Genomic DNA, 19,717 nt, shown 5'->3' on the forward strand with positions numbered 1-19,717 from the left:
TACATCTTCAATAATCCCTGTACATTAACCATCACTCCATCACTAACCTCAACCCCCAATTCCTTCCCTTTACCCCCACCCCCACCCCGACTTCCCAGAACAAAATGCAGGGTATCAAAACTAACAATCATAATCTAAAATAATTCCTAAATTATAATCTCTAGTCTCTCCACGCTTATTCACACTCTCAATTCCCCTCTCCTTCAAAAATATATCTAATACAAATTATTTCCTAAATTTACTCATATGCTATTTGTAATTTTTTTATCTGATACTTATTTTGAATATAATCAATCCACATTTTCCATTCTAAAATATATTTTTCTTGTGTATAGTCTTTCAAGTAAGCAGAAATTTTTGCCATTTCTGCCAGATTTGATACTTTAAGAGTCCATTCTTCAATTGTAGGTAATTCTTCTTTCTTCCAATATTGAGCAATCAAAAGTCTTGCGGCTGTTATTAAGTTCAGAATCAATTTAGTCTCTATAGCTGTACAATCCATAATTATTCCTAGTAAAAAGAACTGCGGGGTAAACTTAATCTTCTTTTTCAAAATATTCTGCATGATCCACCATACTTTAATCCAAAATGCTTTAACTTTTTTGCAAGTCCACCATATATGATAATAAGTAGCATCTTCACAATCACATCTCCAGCATTTTGCCTGTACATTAGGATACATACATGACAATTTTTGGGGGTCAGTATGGTAAAGTATCTGGATTTAAGGTGAATCAGCAAAAGACAAAGATGATAACTAAAAATATGAATATACAACAAAAAGAAGAGTTAGAAAGAACTACAGGTTTTGAAATCGTTAAAAAGGTTAAATATTTAGGAATATATATTACAGCTTCAAATGTTAAATTATACAAAAATAATTATGAGGTATTGTGGCAGAAGGTATGGAAAGAAATGGAGAGTTGGAAGAAGTTACAACTATCTTTGCTGGGAAGAATAGCGGCTATAAAAATGAATGTTTTGCCCAGGTTTTTGTTTTTGTTTCAAATGATACCGGTGTTTAAGAATGATATTAAATTACAGGAATGGCAAAAGGGGATTAGTAAATTTGTATGGATGGGCAAAAAACCAAGAATAAAATTAAAAGTAATGCAGGATATAAGGGAAAGGGGGGGTCTTAAAATGCCTAATTTAAAATTGTATTATGAAGCAGTTGTTTTATCATTAATTACCATACTACCAACTCTTACAATACTAGACAACACAATATCTACAGTAGAACTTTCAAATTTCTAGGTTCTACCATATCTCAAGACCTAAAATGTATACCTAACATCAAATATAATATCAAAAAATCACAACAAAGAATGTTCTTTCTACACCAACTCACAAAGCTCAAATTGCCCAAAGAGCTGCTGATTCAGTTCTACAGAGGAATTATTGAGTCTGTCATTTGCACCTCTATAATTGTCTGGTTGGTTCTGCAACCCAACACAGACTTCAGTGGATAATTAGAACTGCAGAAAAACAATTCCTACAACCTGTCTTCCATTGAGGACCTATATACTGCACGAGTCAAAAAGAGGGTTGTGAAAATATTTACAGAGCACTGCACACTAGAACAACTAGACACAAGAACATTTTCCCCCCGAACTCCATCACTCTGCTAAACAAATAATTCCCTCAACATTGTCAAACTAGTTACTAAGTCTGCATTACTATTAATCTCATCGTTCCTATCACCCATCTCCTCCCACGTACAACTGTATGACTGTAACCTTATTGCTGGTATCCTTAATTTATATTGACTGTTTCCTAATATGATTTGATTGCTTATTTGTTCCCTATGACTATCATTAAGTGTTTTATCTTATAATTCTTGATGAAGGTACCTTGTCCTTTATGTACACCGAGCGCATTATGCACCAAGACAAATTCCTTGTGTGTCCAATCACACTTGGCCAATAAAGAATTCTACTCTATTAAAAAAACTCTTATTTCCGTTTACACTTCTTTCCCTTTTCCCCTTTTTTAATATTATAAGTCGCCTGGAGTAGCCCATGACAAGATAGGCAGCAAGTAAATTTAACAAACAATATCTTAAAAATTAACCTCTGCATTTTTTTGTGGAGGTTCAGATCTTGTTTATGAAATGTTAGTAGTCACTGCTTTTGGCAGATTATTGTCAGGAAAGTGTTATTTGCCTAACTAGTTGGCCAGGCAATATATAAACTAACCATGTATGTTTGTATAAAGGGATGATATTGCTTTAAGGCTGTGCTGCATCATGCAAGCATCCTGATTGGTTGAGCTCTCTAGCCAATGTATAAAGGACTACTAAATTATGGCTTGTGGGGAATCTACAGGGATGCTACAGCATTGTAACCTGATGACATGCTGCAACTGTATATTTGAGCTTTATGAACATTGCTTGATCATGGCTAGTTACTGATTCCTCAAGATACTGACTGTTGTGAATTGAACTGTGTTTTGCCGAACTGAAAGAAGACCTGATATTTGTAACATCCCTGACTGGCTTTATATCACTATGACCTGGAATTGGTTTTGGACTATGACTTTGCCTTTTCCCTAAAAGTAAAGGAATATCAAACCCAGTTTGTCTGTAAGTGACTGTTATTGTATACAGCCAGTCTCAGTCGTTTTCATGCCTAGGGTACTCTGCTCAACAGTCCACAACCTTGGTTGTGAACCCAGATTACCCTTAACAATTATCATTTTAGTCCAAGCCAAAGTTATTGCATAATGGAAAGCCACAAGGTTGCCTTCCATGCTGCATCTGCTAATGGGTTTGGCTGTCAGGAGGAAGAGAAGAAATCTACCAGAAGAGCTGTACATTTTGAGGGATTTCATATGTTGTGTAGTATAGAGGTGATGATACAAAGGATGCATCCTAAAAGCAGTTCGGTGAGTGCTTTTTCGCAGAGCCTGTTGTAGGGAAGAATATAAAGTAGCTAGTTTCCAGGAAACAGAAAAGTGAACAAACAGCTGACTTGGACTGCAGTTTGGCAGAGAATTTTAAGGAGGAGCTTGTAACAAACTTCCCCTCAGTCAGCAACGTCTAAGAAAGGAAGAAGAAGAAACAGGAGACTGTCTGCTAAGGCTGTGCATAGCTTTCAAAAAAGATACTTGGTGAAGTATGTTAGTGTGAAAAAGAAGCACCTCTCCTCAAAGCATTAAAGCAGCTGCATCCTTTCGGGTGATTGATTCCTCCGAACGCTGCCTCCATGATTATGTCCCTGCACAGCGAAGAAAAGAAGCGAATGGAAAGAGTGCGTGCTAGATAGATGCCTCTACTTGTGAACTGTCTGTCAGGAGTGTGTCTGCAGAAGAGTCCCTGGTCGATCTCTCTTTCAGATACACATACTTAAAATGGGGAAGGAAGTGCAGGAGAACGTAGGTGTGGTTCATAATTCCATGTTTTCATGCATCCATCTAAACACACTGGACCTGATTGGCTGAGGGGTCCTTAGTGTGCGGATGATGCCCATCTCTGCTCCAGCTCAGCGCAAGTCGATGCTTTGAACTGGAAGATCTCAATAGCTGGAGTCGCCTTGGCTTGCCCCTCCCCTGCCACCCTAGAGAAAGGGGAGGAGCCCTGAGAAGATCTTAATAAGCCGTTTGCAATAAGCCGCGGCTTCCTATTTCACGTGACTCGATTGCATGTTGCTTTGGTTTGTGCCATGCTGAAGTTCTGCACACTTTTGATGTAAGGAGTCTTTCCAGGCCACGTTTTATTTTTTTTTTCCTAGGGAGAGTCTGGCTGAAGGCAGTTTGGTGGGTGTTTGGGTTGGCGAGAGGAATGAGCTCGACCAGGAAATCAACTCGGCAAGTAGTCTAAATCTAACTTCATTGAGATTGGCTATAATAAAAGAAGTTCACAAGTCCTTTTTTGCGGTGCCCTCTTTTCCTCCTCCTACCCCAGACAATTAGGGCGGGGGTCTGCCTGAGCCCCTTCTGAAGGTTATTTCCCTGCTCTGGACTTCAGAAAGTTTCAGCTGCCTTTTGCCTAGGAAACAGTCTCCGTCTCTTTCTGCCAAGGTTGCCTTCCTCATGCCCTGCAGCTTCCCCTGGCCTGAGGCTTCCGTGTCTTGTCACTCCATTCTCCCGCAAAGGCTCCCCTCTTTCTTCCTAGGACCACCATATTGGCTGCAGTGGCTTTCCTGGAGGCCTTCCAGAGAGTGGCAGACATGGCCACCAACACCAGAGGTAAGGAGATAGGGGGAGCTTTGGGGAGGCAAAATGGTGCACCCCCTGGGAAGCCCCTTCCAGGGCTTGGAGGGGGAGTTTCGTTGATCCAACCCCAGCTGGGCCCAGTTCTGGGAATCCCTCTCCTTCTGGCACCACTCCCTGAACTTGGACCTGGGCCCAGGAAGATCGTCTTCCCAAGAGGGAGCGAGCGGCTGCCTCCGTTTCAATTGGGGCTCTTACCTGAGGCCACCCAAGGTCCCTCCAGCTCCCAGACTGGCACGAATCCATGTTTGGTCCATCCATTGTGTGGCTGGGGTTCCCGGTGTGAGAAGCACCCACATTTCTGTTTTTATTTTTGGTCTGGTGCTTTGGTTCCTGGAGAAGCTTCAGCCTGAAAAATGGAAATTTCAGAGCTTTTTTTTCCCTGTTTGAGGCCCCAGAATGGAGAGAAGCGGCATGCTCAGAAAGGGTTGACTTGACTGCTGGTGAATTTCAGTCTGGATTGCAGATTGTCTGGGGATGAGGAACTGGACTCTCTCTGAGGAGCATCGGTGCCTCTGGGTTTTACTGCTGCTGCAGGATTTGTCCCTTCCCTCCCCATGCACAGATGTCTTGCCCCAGTGAACATATTGTGTGTGTGTAAAACAGGATGCTGTGAACAGGCTGTGTGTATGTATGTGTGTTTGCATTCATCTGGCCTCAGCCAGAAAGGAGGTTGAAGGCAGGGATCTTTTTAAAAAGGCCACGGAGTCATCAAGAGGAAGATCCTTAGAGGGAGCAAGGTGAAGTTTCTTTCTCGTGTATCCCCTCCATATGTTGCCTTTAACACTCCTGCTCCCCAGTTTTTAAAATCACAATTGCAGCCAAACCAGTGTCGATGGTAGGTTTGAATCACCACCCTGGTTTTGGTGGGCTTCCCTGCCAAGAGATCTAGGAGAGGGGCTGGGAGGGTTGCGGCCCTTTGGAAGAGAGGGCAGAAGGGCAAGAGGGGTGGGGAGAAAAAGTAACCCCCACGAAGAGCCAGGCTGCGCTTGGACATCACCAAAGTGCCAGAGAGGTGGCAAAACCTCCATTCAGGGTAGGTGGGCATCGTTGTGTTTCTTTCACCACGAACTCCTCCAGGGGATCCTTCAGAAACCAGGGAGGGAGCCGGTCTCAAGGTGATGGTCACGTTGGGTCACCTGAGGGAAGGTGGGTGCTTGTGGGAAGTGTCTCTATGGGGGAGGGAGGGGAGGGAAGGCCCAGAGAAGCCCCACCCAGAAGCCCCTTGGCTCTATGCTATGGGGCGGGGGAGGAGGGTAGCCTCTGAAATCCTCCAGAGCCTGGAGATAGAGAGAAGATGCCTGGAGAGCGAAGGCTTGACCTCTCCCACATTCTCCAATTGCTTTTGGTCAACTGTTTCTCCCTCAGTGCGACCCCCAAGCCTCCATCTTGTATGTGAGAAGCTCCTAGGGGTCTGGGCAGGTGAGGAAATTCTAAGTGTGGGAAGTTTCTTATGGAGGAATTCATAAAATCGGAGGCCGTTGACTGTGCAGATCGTCCAGTCCAGTCCCATAGCCAGAGGGGGTCCCCACATGGCCTCAAAAGGCTTCCACTGAAGCTCTGCTGGCTGAAGGAGAGGTTGCAAATTAGGACCTCGATGAGTTTCTTTAAGCAGATCTATTGAAAGGGAATAGAAGAAGGTTGACAAAAAGTGTTGGCAACCGGGGTCTTCAATTTTAGAGCCAGATTTACCTCAGAGTCTTTTTCCTAGCAGATTCTCTTTGAACAAATAACTCAGAAATGCCCAGAGTATCCAAGGTTTTCCAGCCACTTGTGATTCTCGGGCTCTGAACAGACCATCCGCTCCCAAGCAGTCGGCCCCACAGAACATGCTCCACCTACACCAAAGTGATAGGGGTGGTCGGCCCTTCTTCTCCTCTTCTGCCTCTTTTCTTTCCTTACTTAAACTCTTTCTGCATTCATTCACTCAGAATTTGTTTTGTAGATGGCACCCCAGAGAGGCTCTGGCTTCCCTGGGGATGGGGGGTGGGGGCGATGTGAGCATGAGCTAAGAGCAGTGATGGAGCCCGATGGTTTGCAGAGTGGTTGGGACTCTGCTGGGCTTTGCAAGAGCCCAGAGGGAGGAGAGGGAGGTCTCCACCAGGAATGTCTGAGCCAGAATCCACCCGCAGGGAAGGGGGGCTTCCTCCCGTCTCATTCTTCCTGGCCCCTCTGCCTCCTTGTGGCATGACTCTGCTGTTGCCGCAAGGAGAGGACTTTTCCCTGGGGGAGAGGGAAGTGTGTGTGGGAGGAGTTATAGCATTGACCAGATACGGTTGGGTAGGATTGGGTGGCGGAATTGATTGGAGAACAGAAAACCTTGAAGGTAAGATGGCAGCTGTTCCGTTGTACCACTGCCAGAGAACATCACGATTCTGAACCGGTGGGCAGTCTTGGGGGCTCCGGGAGATGCTGCCGAGGTTTCCAGCCTGCCTCTTATGGAGGCCTTTGGACCATGCCTTCCAGGAGGCCCTAGTGATGATGGCTTTACAGGTCCATCTCTGTCTCTTCAGTTTTTCCCCGGTGGGGCTGCAGGAAAGATCTTTTGCTCCTGGCCTTTGCCAGTCAATCACTAAGGAGTCCCTTTTCCCTCTAGGAGCCACAAGGGATATCGGATCGGCACTGACCCGGATGTGCATGCGCCACCGCAGCATCGAGACCAAGCTGAGGCACTTCACCAAGTAAGTGTTCTCTTGTGCAGCTCAGTTGCACTTCCTGGGCCAGATACAGAAAGGGGAGCAGTGGACTTTGAAGTGTGGGTGGGGGGCTGAAGGAGGGCCTTCTGTAGCAGACAGCCACTTCCTGGGCCAGTCTTGCTCCCTCCCCTCTGTGGCCCAGGCCAGGGGGGCTCTTCTCGCATTCTAGGCAGGTCTAAGACATGTAATCCCCCTCCCTCCCTCCCCCCTTCCCCTATTGATGGGAGTCCTGGCCATTTTTCTGACATGCAGAGTAGAGCAAATCCTGCATCCTGGGGAGTTGGGGAGATCCACAGGACCACTCAGTAGCCCTACTGGCATGTCGGCAGGCAATGGGTGCCTGTCCTCTGCTGCCATTAGGATCAGAAACGCAGAGCCTGCTGGCTCTAGAAAACCTTTGCTGGACCCATTCTGAACCCTTCTCTTTAGCCCTGCACCCAGAAGGACTTCATGCCCAGTGGAAGGGGATAAGGGGTGTGGAGGGTCTGCTTGGTTCCATAAGGTGTCACTTGGCAATGCAGCATTTTCCTCTCCCTCTCCCTCCCCCCCCCCTCACACATACAAACACACACGCAGAGGCCCACTTTGTGTAGTGCAAAAAAAGAGAAAGGTGACTTTCGCTAGTTGGAGGCTTCCTTGTCCTTCCCCACCTCCTGAGGCTGCTTCAAGGGAAGGAGTAGCTGTTCCACTGCTCTTTTCGGCCCTGGCCAGGGGAAGCTGCCTCTCACTTCTTCCTTTCTCTGGGGCTGCAGCGCCCTCATGGAGAGCCTGATCAGCCCCCTGCAGGAGAGGATAGAGGACTGGAAGAAGACTGCCAACCAGCTCGACAAGGACCATGCAAAAGGTAGAGCTGTCCCGTGGAGCCAGGGGCTCGGGCCATGCAGGGAAGGAGGCTGGCAGGGTGTGTGGGCATCTGCGATGACTGGGAATGGGAGAAAGTTGTGCTTGCCTTCTGTCCCTGGGAAAGTCTATGGCTGTGGTGTGGGGACCCTCTTGCTGGCCACAGAGAGGAGAAGGCAGCCGAGGCATGAGCTTCACTTTGGCCTCTTTCCTGCCTCTTCAGAGTACAAACGAGCCCGCCATGAGATAAAGAAGAAGTCTTCTGACACACTGAAACTTCAGAAGAAAGCCCGCAAAGGTGAGAATCTGAGGATGTGAAAGGGACATTGGGTGACATTGAGGAAGTGAAGAGAAGCCATTTGGCATCTCCATAGAAGAGGTGATGTACAGGAACAGCGGCCAGGCTGGTAGAGCTGCACCTACGTCCCCACAGGACAGGAAAAGTGCAGCATTAATTGGAACTTGCATCCTTGAGAGATTTCAGCTGCTGATGGCTTGAAAGCTAGAAGACCTGGGTGGCAGCTGACATCTAGAATGTCAGAAAGACGGTTGACAATAACACCTAGAAGCCACCTTCCCTCTTCCCAGTGTTTCTCATTGGCCTTTCTGGCCATGGCATTCTGGGAGGAGCAGAGGATTGGAAGCTATAGAGACCCAGCTGGCAGGAGGGCTGCAAGCCAAGGAGAGGGAGCGGCATCTGAGAGCCTGTCCATTGGCTTCCTCTGGATTGGGGTGGAAAGGCGCAGATGTTTCCAGAAGGTTCTGCACCTGGTACTTTCTGCAGGGTGCGGGGGAGGAGGAGCCTTCCTCCGAAGATTATCTGGGACCTGAAATGTGCTCAAGGTGGCCCTTTGGGGCATTCTCCAATTTCGCTCTGCACTCCTGCAAGGCCCTCACACCGGTCCTCTGCTCAGGGGAATCTCATGTTCCCTCCAGATGTGATCGAAAAGCTAAGCGCTGAGAGGGGGAGGGGCAGGTTGCAGTAATGTGGGTGCCTTCCTGGGGGAAAGTGTTTATTTTGTAAGAGGCAAAAGGGTTTGGGCAAGGGGGGGGGATCTGCGTACCTGCCTTCTTTCACACATTCTTGTCTTTCTCCTCTTTTTTTTCCTTCCCACATTCCTCTGTAGAACTACTTGGTAAGTCAAATGTTGCCAACCCAGCTTCCTCCCTCCCTCCTTCCCTCTCTCCCTCCTCCTTTGCTTTGCGATCTCTTCCTTCACCATCCCACCCAGCTGGGCCTGAAATGAAAGAAAACCTCCAATGAGGGGCCACCATAACTGGATCCCTTGAGGTTCCCCAGGGATCTGACTCTAGTTCCAGCTTGGTTCTCCTTCGCCTTCCCCTCGCCCCAGGGATTACCACAACCCTTCCAGGAAGCCTGATGAAACCATCCTTTAGCTCAGATCTTATACTGCAGACGGCCACGTGAAGAAAGCCGAGCTGCTTGTATGAATCGCTTCTCTTCTGCCCTCTTGGCAAATCCAAATGCAGCATTATAGGATCTTATAGATAAAAGCGACCATCATGCCAGACACAAGACTGAACACAGAAATCCAGACTTCTGTGGATCTCTAGTTTGTGAAAAAGAGCCCACCGGTTCTCTGAGTCATTATTGGTTCCACAGTCCAACTTGCTTTTATTGGGAATTTTTAAACCTTTATTTACATATGCAGATTAAAACATTTCTTATTTATTTATTTAATTTATTTAGTTTGTCAAACATGTACGAGATAACAGGTATAAGTATAAACATGGACATGAGCACATGAAATGAGTACAAATAAATGGGGATAGTAGAACAGGGACGGTAGGCACGCTGGAGTGCTTATAATTCATCACAACTCAAGGCCACTTACGTGGTGAACTGTAACTTGAAATCTGCCTCCTTGTTACTCGAGCCTGTTATTCTGGGTCTTGCCTTCTTGATACGAGAGAAAACCAGTCTTGAACTTGTGTGACATCGTTTCAGGACATTGTCCCCACTCAGCCGCCTCCTCTCAAGCTCTCTTCATAGGATCTGGCTTCTTATTTGGTGGACACCCTCCTTGCCCTTCTCTGTATTCCCTCCAATTTTGCTAACTGCTTCTTGAAGTATGGTGCCCAGAACTGGATTTGCTGCAGAAAGTGGATATAACTAAAGCAGAATGAAATGGATCCCTGACTTTTGGTTTGGAAGATACACTCCCGTTGCTGCAGCTGAAGGCTGCAGACTGAAATTAGTCATCTTTTGAGATGCCAAATATTTCCAATAGTCCTGCCTTGCTTCTGTCATTGTCATTGGGAAGGGTTTGCTTTGTTTTGGCTTTTCTGTGCTCGAATCTAGTTGATGGCCATCTGGCAAGTCCCAGCAGTTTTCTTAGCAAGGCTTCTCAGAAGTGATTTGCCATTGTCTCTTTCCTGAGCCTGAGAGGGGCTCAGGGGGCCAGCCCAAGATTACCTGCTGTCTTTGGACCCAAGGTGGGATTAGAACTCACTGTCTCCTGGTTTCTAGCCTCACGCTCCCACCACTAGATCAAACTGCCTGTCTTTGGGAGGACACATCTGCACATACTTAGGAGAAGTTGCACAGAAGCATATCGGCCAAACCTACTACTCGGGTGCCCTAACACAGATTTAGGGCTCATTGGGTACATGGCAGCACAGGTGGTAGTTGGCCAATTTGGGGGCTGCAAGTTGTCACACCTCGTTTGCTTCGCCTTCTGCCCTGGCTGGCGGGTGGCCTGGAGTTGAGAAATACAGGATTCTGTCCCACTGGAGGTGTCCAGCTCTCAGGGCTGCCTTCAATTTGTTCCTAGGAAAGAAAACCCTTTACTTCATACTTTCAGAGAAAAGGTACTTTTACTAAGAACAAACTGAATGCAGCAAAAGTCAGGCAAGGTCTGAAGCAAACAGGTGTGAAAAAGACAAATTGAAACTAACCCCAGAGCCTGCCCACCCCAGTAGTCAGGCAGACAGAGTCCAATCATTGGCCAGGAAGTTGTTTTGGGAAAGTCTCAGGTCCAGGTGCTCCGCACCGCCATCATACATGCCATTCCCAAGACAGTTGGCCTTGAAGAACCCAAGCTGGCTTCTCTGAGTCCAAGCCTCCCCATCCACTTACGCCACTTGCCCAAATGCCCATTGCGCCTTCCCTCCCTGTTTCCCTAGCAGCTGACAGCAGCAAGGAAAGGGATGATGACCAGGCTGACACCAACAAATGACCTTGACATTTCCTTTCAGCAAAGAAGCGGCCACTCCGGCTTTGGCCCTTGGCTCCACAACACCCACCAGTAGGAAGCTTTTGTTAACGTGCCATTGGAATCTGTCTTTCTCTTAACTTAAATGCCTTGCTTTATGTGCTGCACTCTGGAATGATAAAAACAACTTTGGACCATCTACATGGTCTTGGTCCCTCTTAGTCTTCTGTTTGTGCAGGTCTGAACATGCTCAAATCCTTCAGTCTCTCTTCAAGGGAATTTGTTTCTAGTCCCCAATCTTCCTAGCTGCACTTCTCTGAACCTGTTCCAGTTTCTCTGAATCCTGTGTGAGAGATCAAAAACCTCATGTAGGTTTTTGATCTACATGTTTTGATCTACATATCATGCTGTTGCTCCCTATCCAGCTTATAAAGATGCTTTCTCTTCAATTGGGTCCAATTCTCAGCGATTTCATAGACCAGCTCTCTCTACATTTCCCAGTGTTGTGTGGCTTCTTTCAGATGTTTTATGCCCGAGCTGGGATCAATTTTAATAGTGTCTAAGCATTGTTGGCCCCCTCATTTCCATTCACATCCCAGCATTCCAAGGAAAACCGCTTTCAATATGTAGTCAGTTCAGATGGGGCTCAATTAAAACCTTTTCACAAGTATTACTGCCCAAACTGGGTATCCAGCGTTCTGTATCTGTTTCCTAAGCTTGGTTCTGTTAAATTTCGTTCTATTAGCCTGTTTCCTACAGCCATGCCAAACAGGGTCTAGAGAATCCACTTGATTTTGATCATGTGACTGGGGGGGTGCTGCAATGGTTGTGAAAAGTGGTCTTCACTTTTTTCAGTGCTGTTATAACTTCAGAGGTCACTAAACAAATGGTTGCAAATCAAGGACTACCCATACTGCAACTCTTCTCTTTCTCTTCTGGAGGGCACAGCTCCAGTCTCTCGGCTCTTCAAGCCTCCACTTCTCCTCGTAAGGCTGGCTGCCCCCCCTTAGAGGCTCCTTGGCCTGCCGAGAGATAGTCTGTCCTTCTTGTTGCCAGCTTGCGTTGATTGTCTTCCTTGGGGAGAACCATTGCCTGCCTGCCTACCAACTGACTGTGGCCTCCGCATTGCAGGCCAAGGACAGCCTCGGAGCTTCCTTTTCAAACAGGAACGCAAAGGCGGCTCTTGCCTGGAAATCTTGTCTGCAGTTAAACTCAGCCAGTGAGAGTCTGCCTCAAGAACACACATTGTGGCTCTGTACAGTCAGTGTTAAGTGTAATAGAAAAATACGTACTCGTCTATGTACTAAGGCACTGTCGTGTCCCACTCCTCCGCTGACGGCCGGGTCAGGGAAATCCGAATCAGGCTTGCCTCTGCAGCTCTGCCCAAAGTCCTAGCAAAGTCCTCAGAGCAGGCAGGAGACCAGTAAGTGACTTCAGCAAGATAAGTTCGACTTTTGCCTGACTCAGAGACTGCCAGAAAGTAGATCCTTTATATAGGCCATGGGATGTGGCTCCATGACTCAGCACTCATTAAGGCCTGCCCCTCCCTTCCTTCTGTTGCCTCCGCCTCTCCAATCTTCTGATGCGAGGGTCACTCCAATCAGCTGTTGTTGGGAGTAAACCCTCCTCAGGCTCACCTGCTGTGGAGGAGGGGGAGGGGTCTAGCTGCTCCGTTTGCCTGGGCATGGAGTCAGGGCTGGGGCAGGGAGATGCTCCTTCTTCTGCAGTTTGTGTGGGCATGGAGCCAGGACTTGGGCCGGGAGGCATACATTCCTCAGTGTTCGGGAGCAGGTAAGAAGGCCCCGGCTGCTCTGAGGGCGGGCAAGACACAACAGGCACATATAATAAAAGGATCCAGGCTGGGTTTCATTTCGGGCCTGTGCATAATCCTCACCAGCCCCTCTCCTCCTCCTCCTCCTCTGTCTGGTCTGGCTCTCCTCTCTGGACCAATGCTGAGATGCACCCTGTGATCCCAGAGGCAGCAGCACCTTTGTGATCCCCAAGAGTGCTGGTGAATGCAGAATGGGCCAAGTCATGGCATGCTCAGATCCCCATTTTCAAAAGATTTTCACCTTCCTGAACGGGCAAAACAAATCAGGTGACTTCCAGCTATTTACTCAGCCCGCCTCCGAGTTGGTTTGAACTTGTTTGTTAGCATCAGTATTTTTGCTGCCAAGCAGGACGTCAGAATCTCAGCCTTCGCTCCCCAAATCCTTGGCCAGTTTCTCGACTCTGCTTGGCTATTTCCAGACTTCCCTGATTCTTCTCCCCTCTCCCCTGCCTCCGTGCATGTGGGCTGCTGGCTGTTGTGGCGGGAAGCTTGTTTGAAGGGGAGCAGGATCCACCTGCCACTTTTGCCGTGACTGGGTGGGAGCCCAGCGAACATTGGGCTGGAGCAGCTGTCCTTGGCCCTGCTTGGCTCTGTGCTATAAGTGGGGAGAAATATATACACACACACACACACACACACACACAGATTCTGCAAAAGAGGCCGTGGGGCAGCTGGGCCCACAGCAGTATTGTCGTGTCCCACTCCTCCGCTGACGGCCGGGTCAGGGAAATCCGAATCAGGCTTGCCTCTGCAGCTCTGCCCAAAGTCCTAGCAAAGTCCTCAGAGCAGGCAGGAGACCAGAAAGTGACTTCAGCAAGATAAGTTCGACTTTGCCTGACTCAGAGACTGCCAGAAAGCAGATCCTTTATATAGGCCATGGGGTGTGGCTCCATGACTCAGCACTCATTAAGGCCTGCCCCTCCCTTCCTTCTGTTGCCTCCGCCTATCCAATCTTCTGATGTGAGGGTCACTCCAATCAGCTGTTGGAAGTAAACTTTCCTCAGGCTCACATGCTGTGGAGGAGGGGGAGGGGTCTAGCTGCTCCGTTTGCCTGGGCATGGAGCCAGGGCTGGGGCCGGGGGATGCTCCCTCCTCTGCAGCCTGCTTGGGCATGGAGCCAGGGCTGGGACTGGGAGGTGCCCCCTCCTCTTCAGCTTGTCTGGGCATGGAGCCAGGACTGGGGCCGGGAGGCATACATTCCTCCGTGTTCGGGAGCAGATAAGCAGACCCCGACTGCGGTGAGAGCGGACAAGACACAACAAGTATATTCCCCCTGACCACAGGGGTGGTGGAGAGGCTTTTCTAGAGGAATGCGACAAACTCTGCTCTGCAGAAGAGTCGACGAATGTGGCAGCTCTTCTGCATTTTGTGGTGCCACCTTTTTATCTGGCCTCCCTGGGGTGAAGTAAGAGGGAGCCGAAAACCTCCGGTCAGCCAGTCTCTCTGGCCTGCTGCTCCTTCTTCCATGGGTGGGTGATAGTGCCCACTGCCTGTGGAAGGGGCAAAAAGGATTTCCATCAAGGAAGCCAGATTCCATCTTGGGGACTCAAAGCAGCCAAACTGCTTGGGAAGCCGATGAAAGTGAAGAGGCTTTCCGCACTCAGCCGAATCGTTCCAGCCTCATCCCAGAGGACGGAGTTTGGGACAGGAAAAGTGTCCCTTAAGACTGAACACCTTCTAGCGTTGAAGCCGTAAAAGAGCAGCCCAGCTCCTCTTTTGCCTCAAACGCTTCCTGCCCACCTGATATGGAAGTGCCTCCTCCTCCTCCTCTTTTAGAAACTGGTTTTGGGCCTTCAGGCTCTGAGGCCTAGGAATCAATTCCAAGATATTTGGAGGTCTAAGTTTGTCAAACGGTGTTCTCGTTAATTTGCCACCTTTATATCGAAATAAAAAATGCATATGTATTAGAATAACTTTATTGTCACTTTGAATATACACCAATCTGCATATATTAAAATGAAATTTCATTGCATACAGCTCTCAAAGGGTCACCACTTCCAGTATACATCACATTGCATAACTATTTTACATGACATAAACAAACAAAAACAAATAAATACAAAATTATGCTATAATAGAGTGTGTGTGTGTGTGTGAGAGAGAGAGAGAGAAATTTGATCATCTGCTCATTCTGCTTTGCTTTTTATGGCCTCCTCAGCAGAAGGTTGACCTGAATGGTCCAGCCTTATTGCAATATATTATTACTGGGCATCATTCTAATGAGTGTCAGCAGGCGCCAGTCAGTGAATGGATGAATGGAGCTTCCTTTTCCCCCCCTGAAATAGAGTCATAACTTTTTACAACCAGCAGATGCCACCTTTGGTGCTGCTCTGAGGACTGTGGCACTCCAGATTTCCCATAAGGTTTTCTAAGTTGGCAGTTTTTTACAAGCCAATGGGCAAGGTTTGCTAGTTTCGTCTTAACAAGTTCGATCCACAAGCAATTTTCTTAGGGTGTTCTCTGAAATAAGCCATCATATGAAGCCATTATAGTTTCTTTGGAAGGGCTTAGCATGCAATGGGACTCAGTTGTTGTGGGTTTTTTTCCCAGATTTAGATTTATATTGGCCCAGTAAATTATTTGGGAACTTACGTGAATGGTTCTTGGGAACCATCCGTGTATTGTGCTGCATGATACCTTAGAGATAAGCAAACGCTAAATAAATTTAAATTCCATGTGTGAACAATGGAACACACATTGAGTTTAGGTCTTGAGAAATGCCTGTTTCTTCTCCCATGTGCACTTCATCCATTTCACATCCCACTCTGATCTTGCCTCCTGTCTATATACTGTATTGTTTTTATTATTATTAACAGTAATAATAATATGTTGTTCCACTCCCAATCATTTCATCCTAGAGACACCTTCAGCTGCAAAAGTAAGCCAGTGGTAGTTTTTTTTATTTAGTGTGTGGCAGGTTTTGTCCCAGCCTGACACCTGCGGAAAGCCAGCCAGGTAAAGAAGCGATGATGGTCTCATCTGCTGTTGTTTCTAGGCAGGGGGGACCTGCAGCCTCAGCTGGACAATGCCCTGCAGGATGTGAACGACCTGTACCTCCTGCTGGAGGAGACGGAGAAGCAAGCAGTCCGCAAGGCCCTGGTGGAGGAACGGGGGAGGTTCTGCACCTTCATCGCATTCCTGCAGCCGGTGGTGGTACGTGCCTTGTTTCCATGGTCAGGTGCAGCTCTTCTAGGGACCCGGCAACCACCCAAAGGATTCCCCACCCTTTCTTCAGGCAGATCTTGATTTTTAAGCATGGGAACAAACAGTTGGCTCTCGTTGCCCAATAATAATGCTGCTCTCAGTTCAATTCTGCTTGTGCCTGCCCTCAGGTTAGTCCAGTGTCCTGCTTTCAGGCAAGTGGAGTGGAACCTGTGCAAGAAAGAGAATGCACGTCTAGGGCATTACATTGAGTTACTCCCAGCAATGCGGGAGAGGATGATGCATCTTGCCAAACTTGGCATCCAGAATCTGGATATGATGAAGAGGAAGGTCCCCTCTTGGGTGTTTGGATACCAGATGTCACCCCTGCCCAACCCAGAGGGTCCAGAGAGGGGAGGGACTTTCTCTTTTGGTGGGAGTTGAGGTGGAGGAGGAGGTGGCTTTCCTAGACTGGCCCTTGGTTCACCTCAGAGTGGCATCTGAGGTGATGCAGAATTAGAGACCAAGTAGGATGTTTATTGAAAATTCCAATTAAGAATTGGTCTCAGCTTTTTCTTTGACTGCTTTGTCCAATTTTTCCCCCCATGAATATTGGGATAAATACTTATTCTTGTCCTGAAGATGCTGTGCAAGTTAAAAGCTGCAAGATTTAGGGCCTTTCCCTTTCCCCCATTGCCTTCAATGTTTAATTAGTCTTCTGAACTCCTTTGGCTGCTCCACCCACCCAGCCATTTGGGGAACTGCAGAGGCGGTCAGAAAAGACGTGCCAGCTTCCTTGCCCTTTTTCCCAAGAGGGGTTTCCAGGGCAAAAGGGTGGCTGGTGGCAGCCAACTGAGCAGGCTGTGCCCACAAAGGGGAGGGGGTTGCAGAGTGAGTGGGGATAGGTGTGGGCAACCCAGATCCTTGTGTTCCTCTGCCGTTCCATTCTCCACATGGAAACTCAGGAATGGGCCAGGACAAGTTTTAGGAGGCCTTAGGTAGACCCCCTACTCAGTGGAGTTCAGATGCGCTTTGGGGCACTGAGGGAGGCACTGTGTCGGGGTGTAGTGGTAGCAGCAGTCCCCCCCACCGAGGTCCAGATTAAAAACCAACCGGCATGTCTCTGTAGCCTCGGGGCCCTGCTGATATAGCTCCGGATCTCTATCCTTTCCCCATCATCCTCTGACCTCCTACAAGGTGCTGCTGGTCAACCCAGTGTTTCCTTTCTCTCAGAGTCCAGCCAGACTGCCAGTCAAGGGGACCCAAGACCGGCATCCTTCCCATTGTTGTTCTTGCATCGCATCAGAGACCAGCTCCTCCCCCCTCCCCTTGTCCCTCCCTCCAGAGATAAGACCAAGTCTTTGGTAGAGCCCTCCTCCTTCATAGCAGCATCCAGTCTCCTTAGAAGTCATCCCAGGGAGATGTCTGAAGGCCCCTGCGGGTTGGGTCTCCGGCCACAAGGCTTTGGGGTTAGCAAGTCACAGGATTGGGCTGACCCTCCCTGTCCCAGAGAGGAACAGAGGTATTTCAGGAGGAAGGAAATCCAGGATGCAACCAAGGAAGGATGCTAAAAACGTAGAGAATCTGGCTTGTGGCTCTTCTCCCAGCTGATGCTTCGCTTGCTCCAAGCAGACGAGAGAGGAGCGTCTCTGGCTTTGGTGCTTGGCAATTTACTTATGGGAACAATATTGGAATCTGTTGCCACATTTGGTGCCAACCAGTGGTGGTATTTAGCCGATTCTATCCAATTTGGGTGAACCAGTAGCGGTGGCTGCGGGAGGCTCTGCCCACCCGCCATGATGTCATCACGTCCCATTTTTTACACTGCGCATGCGCAGAAAGTCCTGTGCTCACATTTGCAAACCGGTAGCGAAGATAAGTGAATACCATCCCTGGTGCCAACCCCATTTTTCATTAAGCTTTTTTGAAGGTTTGAATGTGAGCACAAACATTTAAGGTGTTTCTGGTTCTCCATAAGATTGCATAAGCAAACTCCCAAATTGCTGTTTTTGTTTACTGTTCCTAATTCTGAATTTTTTAAATTTTTTCTTTAGCGAAAGGGAAGAAAGCTTGCCTGGAATTTTATTTTATTATTTTATTTAATTTCAGTAATGTAACTATAATCCCAGCAGGTTTCACATGGATTAACCTGAGTTACATTTCTGATTTCTGAAATTACGCAAAACCTTTGTGATTTTGTGGCTTCTGCACAGTCCGTAGCCTTGCACGGCCTGTGGAGGACCAGCTGAAATGTAGTAGCAGAACTTGGATGCTCAGTGGAGATAAAGAGCAAACAGGATTGGAGAAGAAGCTGGGAAGTCTCCAGATCAGATGAGAGGGCCGAAGGGAAACATCCTTGACCTCAGTAACACCTGCCAAAAAGAGGCTCCCTTTTGCCCACCTCTCTATGGGTTCTGAAGCTGAAGTAGGCACACTGGGTGATATGGCCTCAGGGACTGTGACCTTTCCTGGCCTAGAAAGTGGGGCTCACCTTGACCCTTCCTCCTGGTCTTCCCCAGGTAAAGAGCAAACTCTAGTGTGTTTGTGTGTGTGTGGGGGGGAAGCTGGTTCTCTCCTGATTCAGGGTTCTTTTGTCCACACGGCCAAGGCTCATCCTTTCCTTTACCCTTTTGCAGAACGGAGAGATCACCATGCTGGGAGAGATCACCCACCTTCAGGGCATCATTGATGACCTAGTGATGCTGACAGCAGATCCACATAAACTGCCAACAGCCAGTGAGCAGGTAGAGAAGCACAAAAGTCATGGTCCATATTCCCCTGAGCCAGCCCCTCCCTCTCAGCGCAGGGATTTGCAGCATCCAAGTGGGGCCCACCTCCCTGCTCCAATTCAACTGCTTTTCATCAGAATCTGGGGCTTAAAACCCCATGGATACCATGCTCTGCACTTAGAGAACAGGATAAAGTCCACTTCAAAGACTTAAAATGCGGCCGGGGGTCTCCTCTCCCCTCCTGCCTTTTCTCAGGACTTTCTTTTTTTTTTCCCATAAAAAAGTTTTATTTTTACAATCATATCAAACAGCTCATCCAATGTACAGTTATATACAATTAGTCGGGCTTGCCCAGTCACCACCCCCCTTTTTAACACTCTTTCCTCTTCTACCTTCTTTTACTTTCCAGACCTTCCTCTCCTTCTCTTATCTACATCCTCTCCTCCCTCCACCCTACACCTTCCTTCTCCCTGTTCTACCCCTCTTTCTCCCTCTTCTCCTCTTTCCTACCTCCTACTCTCTCCTCTTTTCTCCCTCCCCACCATTCTAAAATGGTAACTGGGCAGACCCGACCCTACATTAATTATATTTATACATCTTCAATAATCCCTGTACATTAACCATCACTCCATCCTCTACCCTCAACACCCCCCAACTCCCCTCCCCCTTCCCCCCCCCCACTTCCCACAACAACAAGCAGGGTATCAAAACTAACAATCATAATCTAAAATAAATCCTAAATTATAATCTCTAGTCACTCCACACATAATCACACTCTCAATTCCCCTCTCCTTCAGAAATATATCTAATACAAAATATTTCCTAAATTTACTCATATGCTATTCGATATTTTTTTATCTGATACTTATTTTGAATATAATCAATCCACATTTTCCATTCTAAAATATATTTTTCTTGTGTATAGTCTTTCAAGTAAGCAGAAATTTTGCCATTTCTGCCAGATTTGATACTTTGAGTGTCCATTCTTCAATTGTAGGTAATTCTTCTTTCTTCCAATATTGAGCAATCAAAAGTCTTATGGCTGTTATTAAGTTCAAAATCAATTTAGTCTCTATAGCTGTACAATCCATA

At 47.7% G+C, this 19,717-nt stretch overlaps 1 protein-coding gene across 6 annotated transcripts in view; it reads left to right on the forward strand.

Annotated features, from left to right (window-relative positions):
* MTSS2 (MTSS I-BAR domain containing 2) overlaps positions 1 to 19,717 on the forward strand; it is an 80,479-nt gene that overhangs the window by 34,255 nt on the left and 26,507 nt on the right. For 4 of the 6 annotated variants that reach the window (XM_058154942.1, XM_058154944.1, XM_058154943.1 and 1 more), the window contains exons 3-8: positions 4,115 to 4,188; positions 6,809 to 6,893; positions 7,661 to 7,752; positions 7,972 to 8,046; positions 15,751 to 15,908; positions 18,533 to 18,640. In XM_058154942.1, coding sequence (XP_058010925.1) covers positions 4,115 to 4,188; positions 6,809 to 6,893; positions 7,661 to 7,752; positions 7,972 to 8,046; positions 15,751 to 15,908; positions 18,533 to 18,640 — 592 coding nt within the window. Of the gene's footprint in view, positions 1 to 3,731; positions 3,808 to 4,114; positions 4,189 to 6,808; positions 6,894 to 7,660; positions 7,753 to 7,971; positions 8,047 to 15,750; positions 15,909 to 18,532; positions 18,641 to 19,717 lie in introns of all 6 variants that reach the window. The other 2 variants (XM_058154947.1, XM_058154945.1) reach the window with 1 other exon arrangement.

The sequence above is a fragment of the Ahaetulla prasina genome, chromosome 12 (genome assembly GCF_028640845.1).
Source record: "Ahaetulla prasina isolate Xishuangbanna chromosome 12, ASM2864084v1, whole genome shotgun sequence".
In the NCBI taxonomy this organism is placed as follows: domain Eukaryota; kingdom Metazoa; phylum Chordata; class Lepidosauria; order Squamata; family Colubridae; genus Ahaetulla; species Ahaetulla prasina.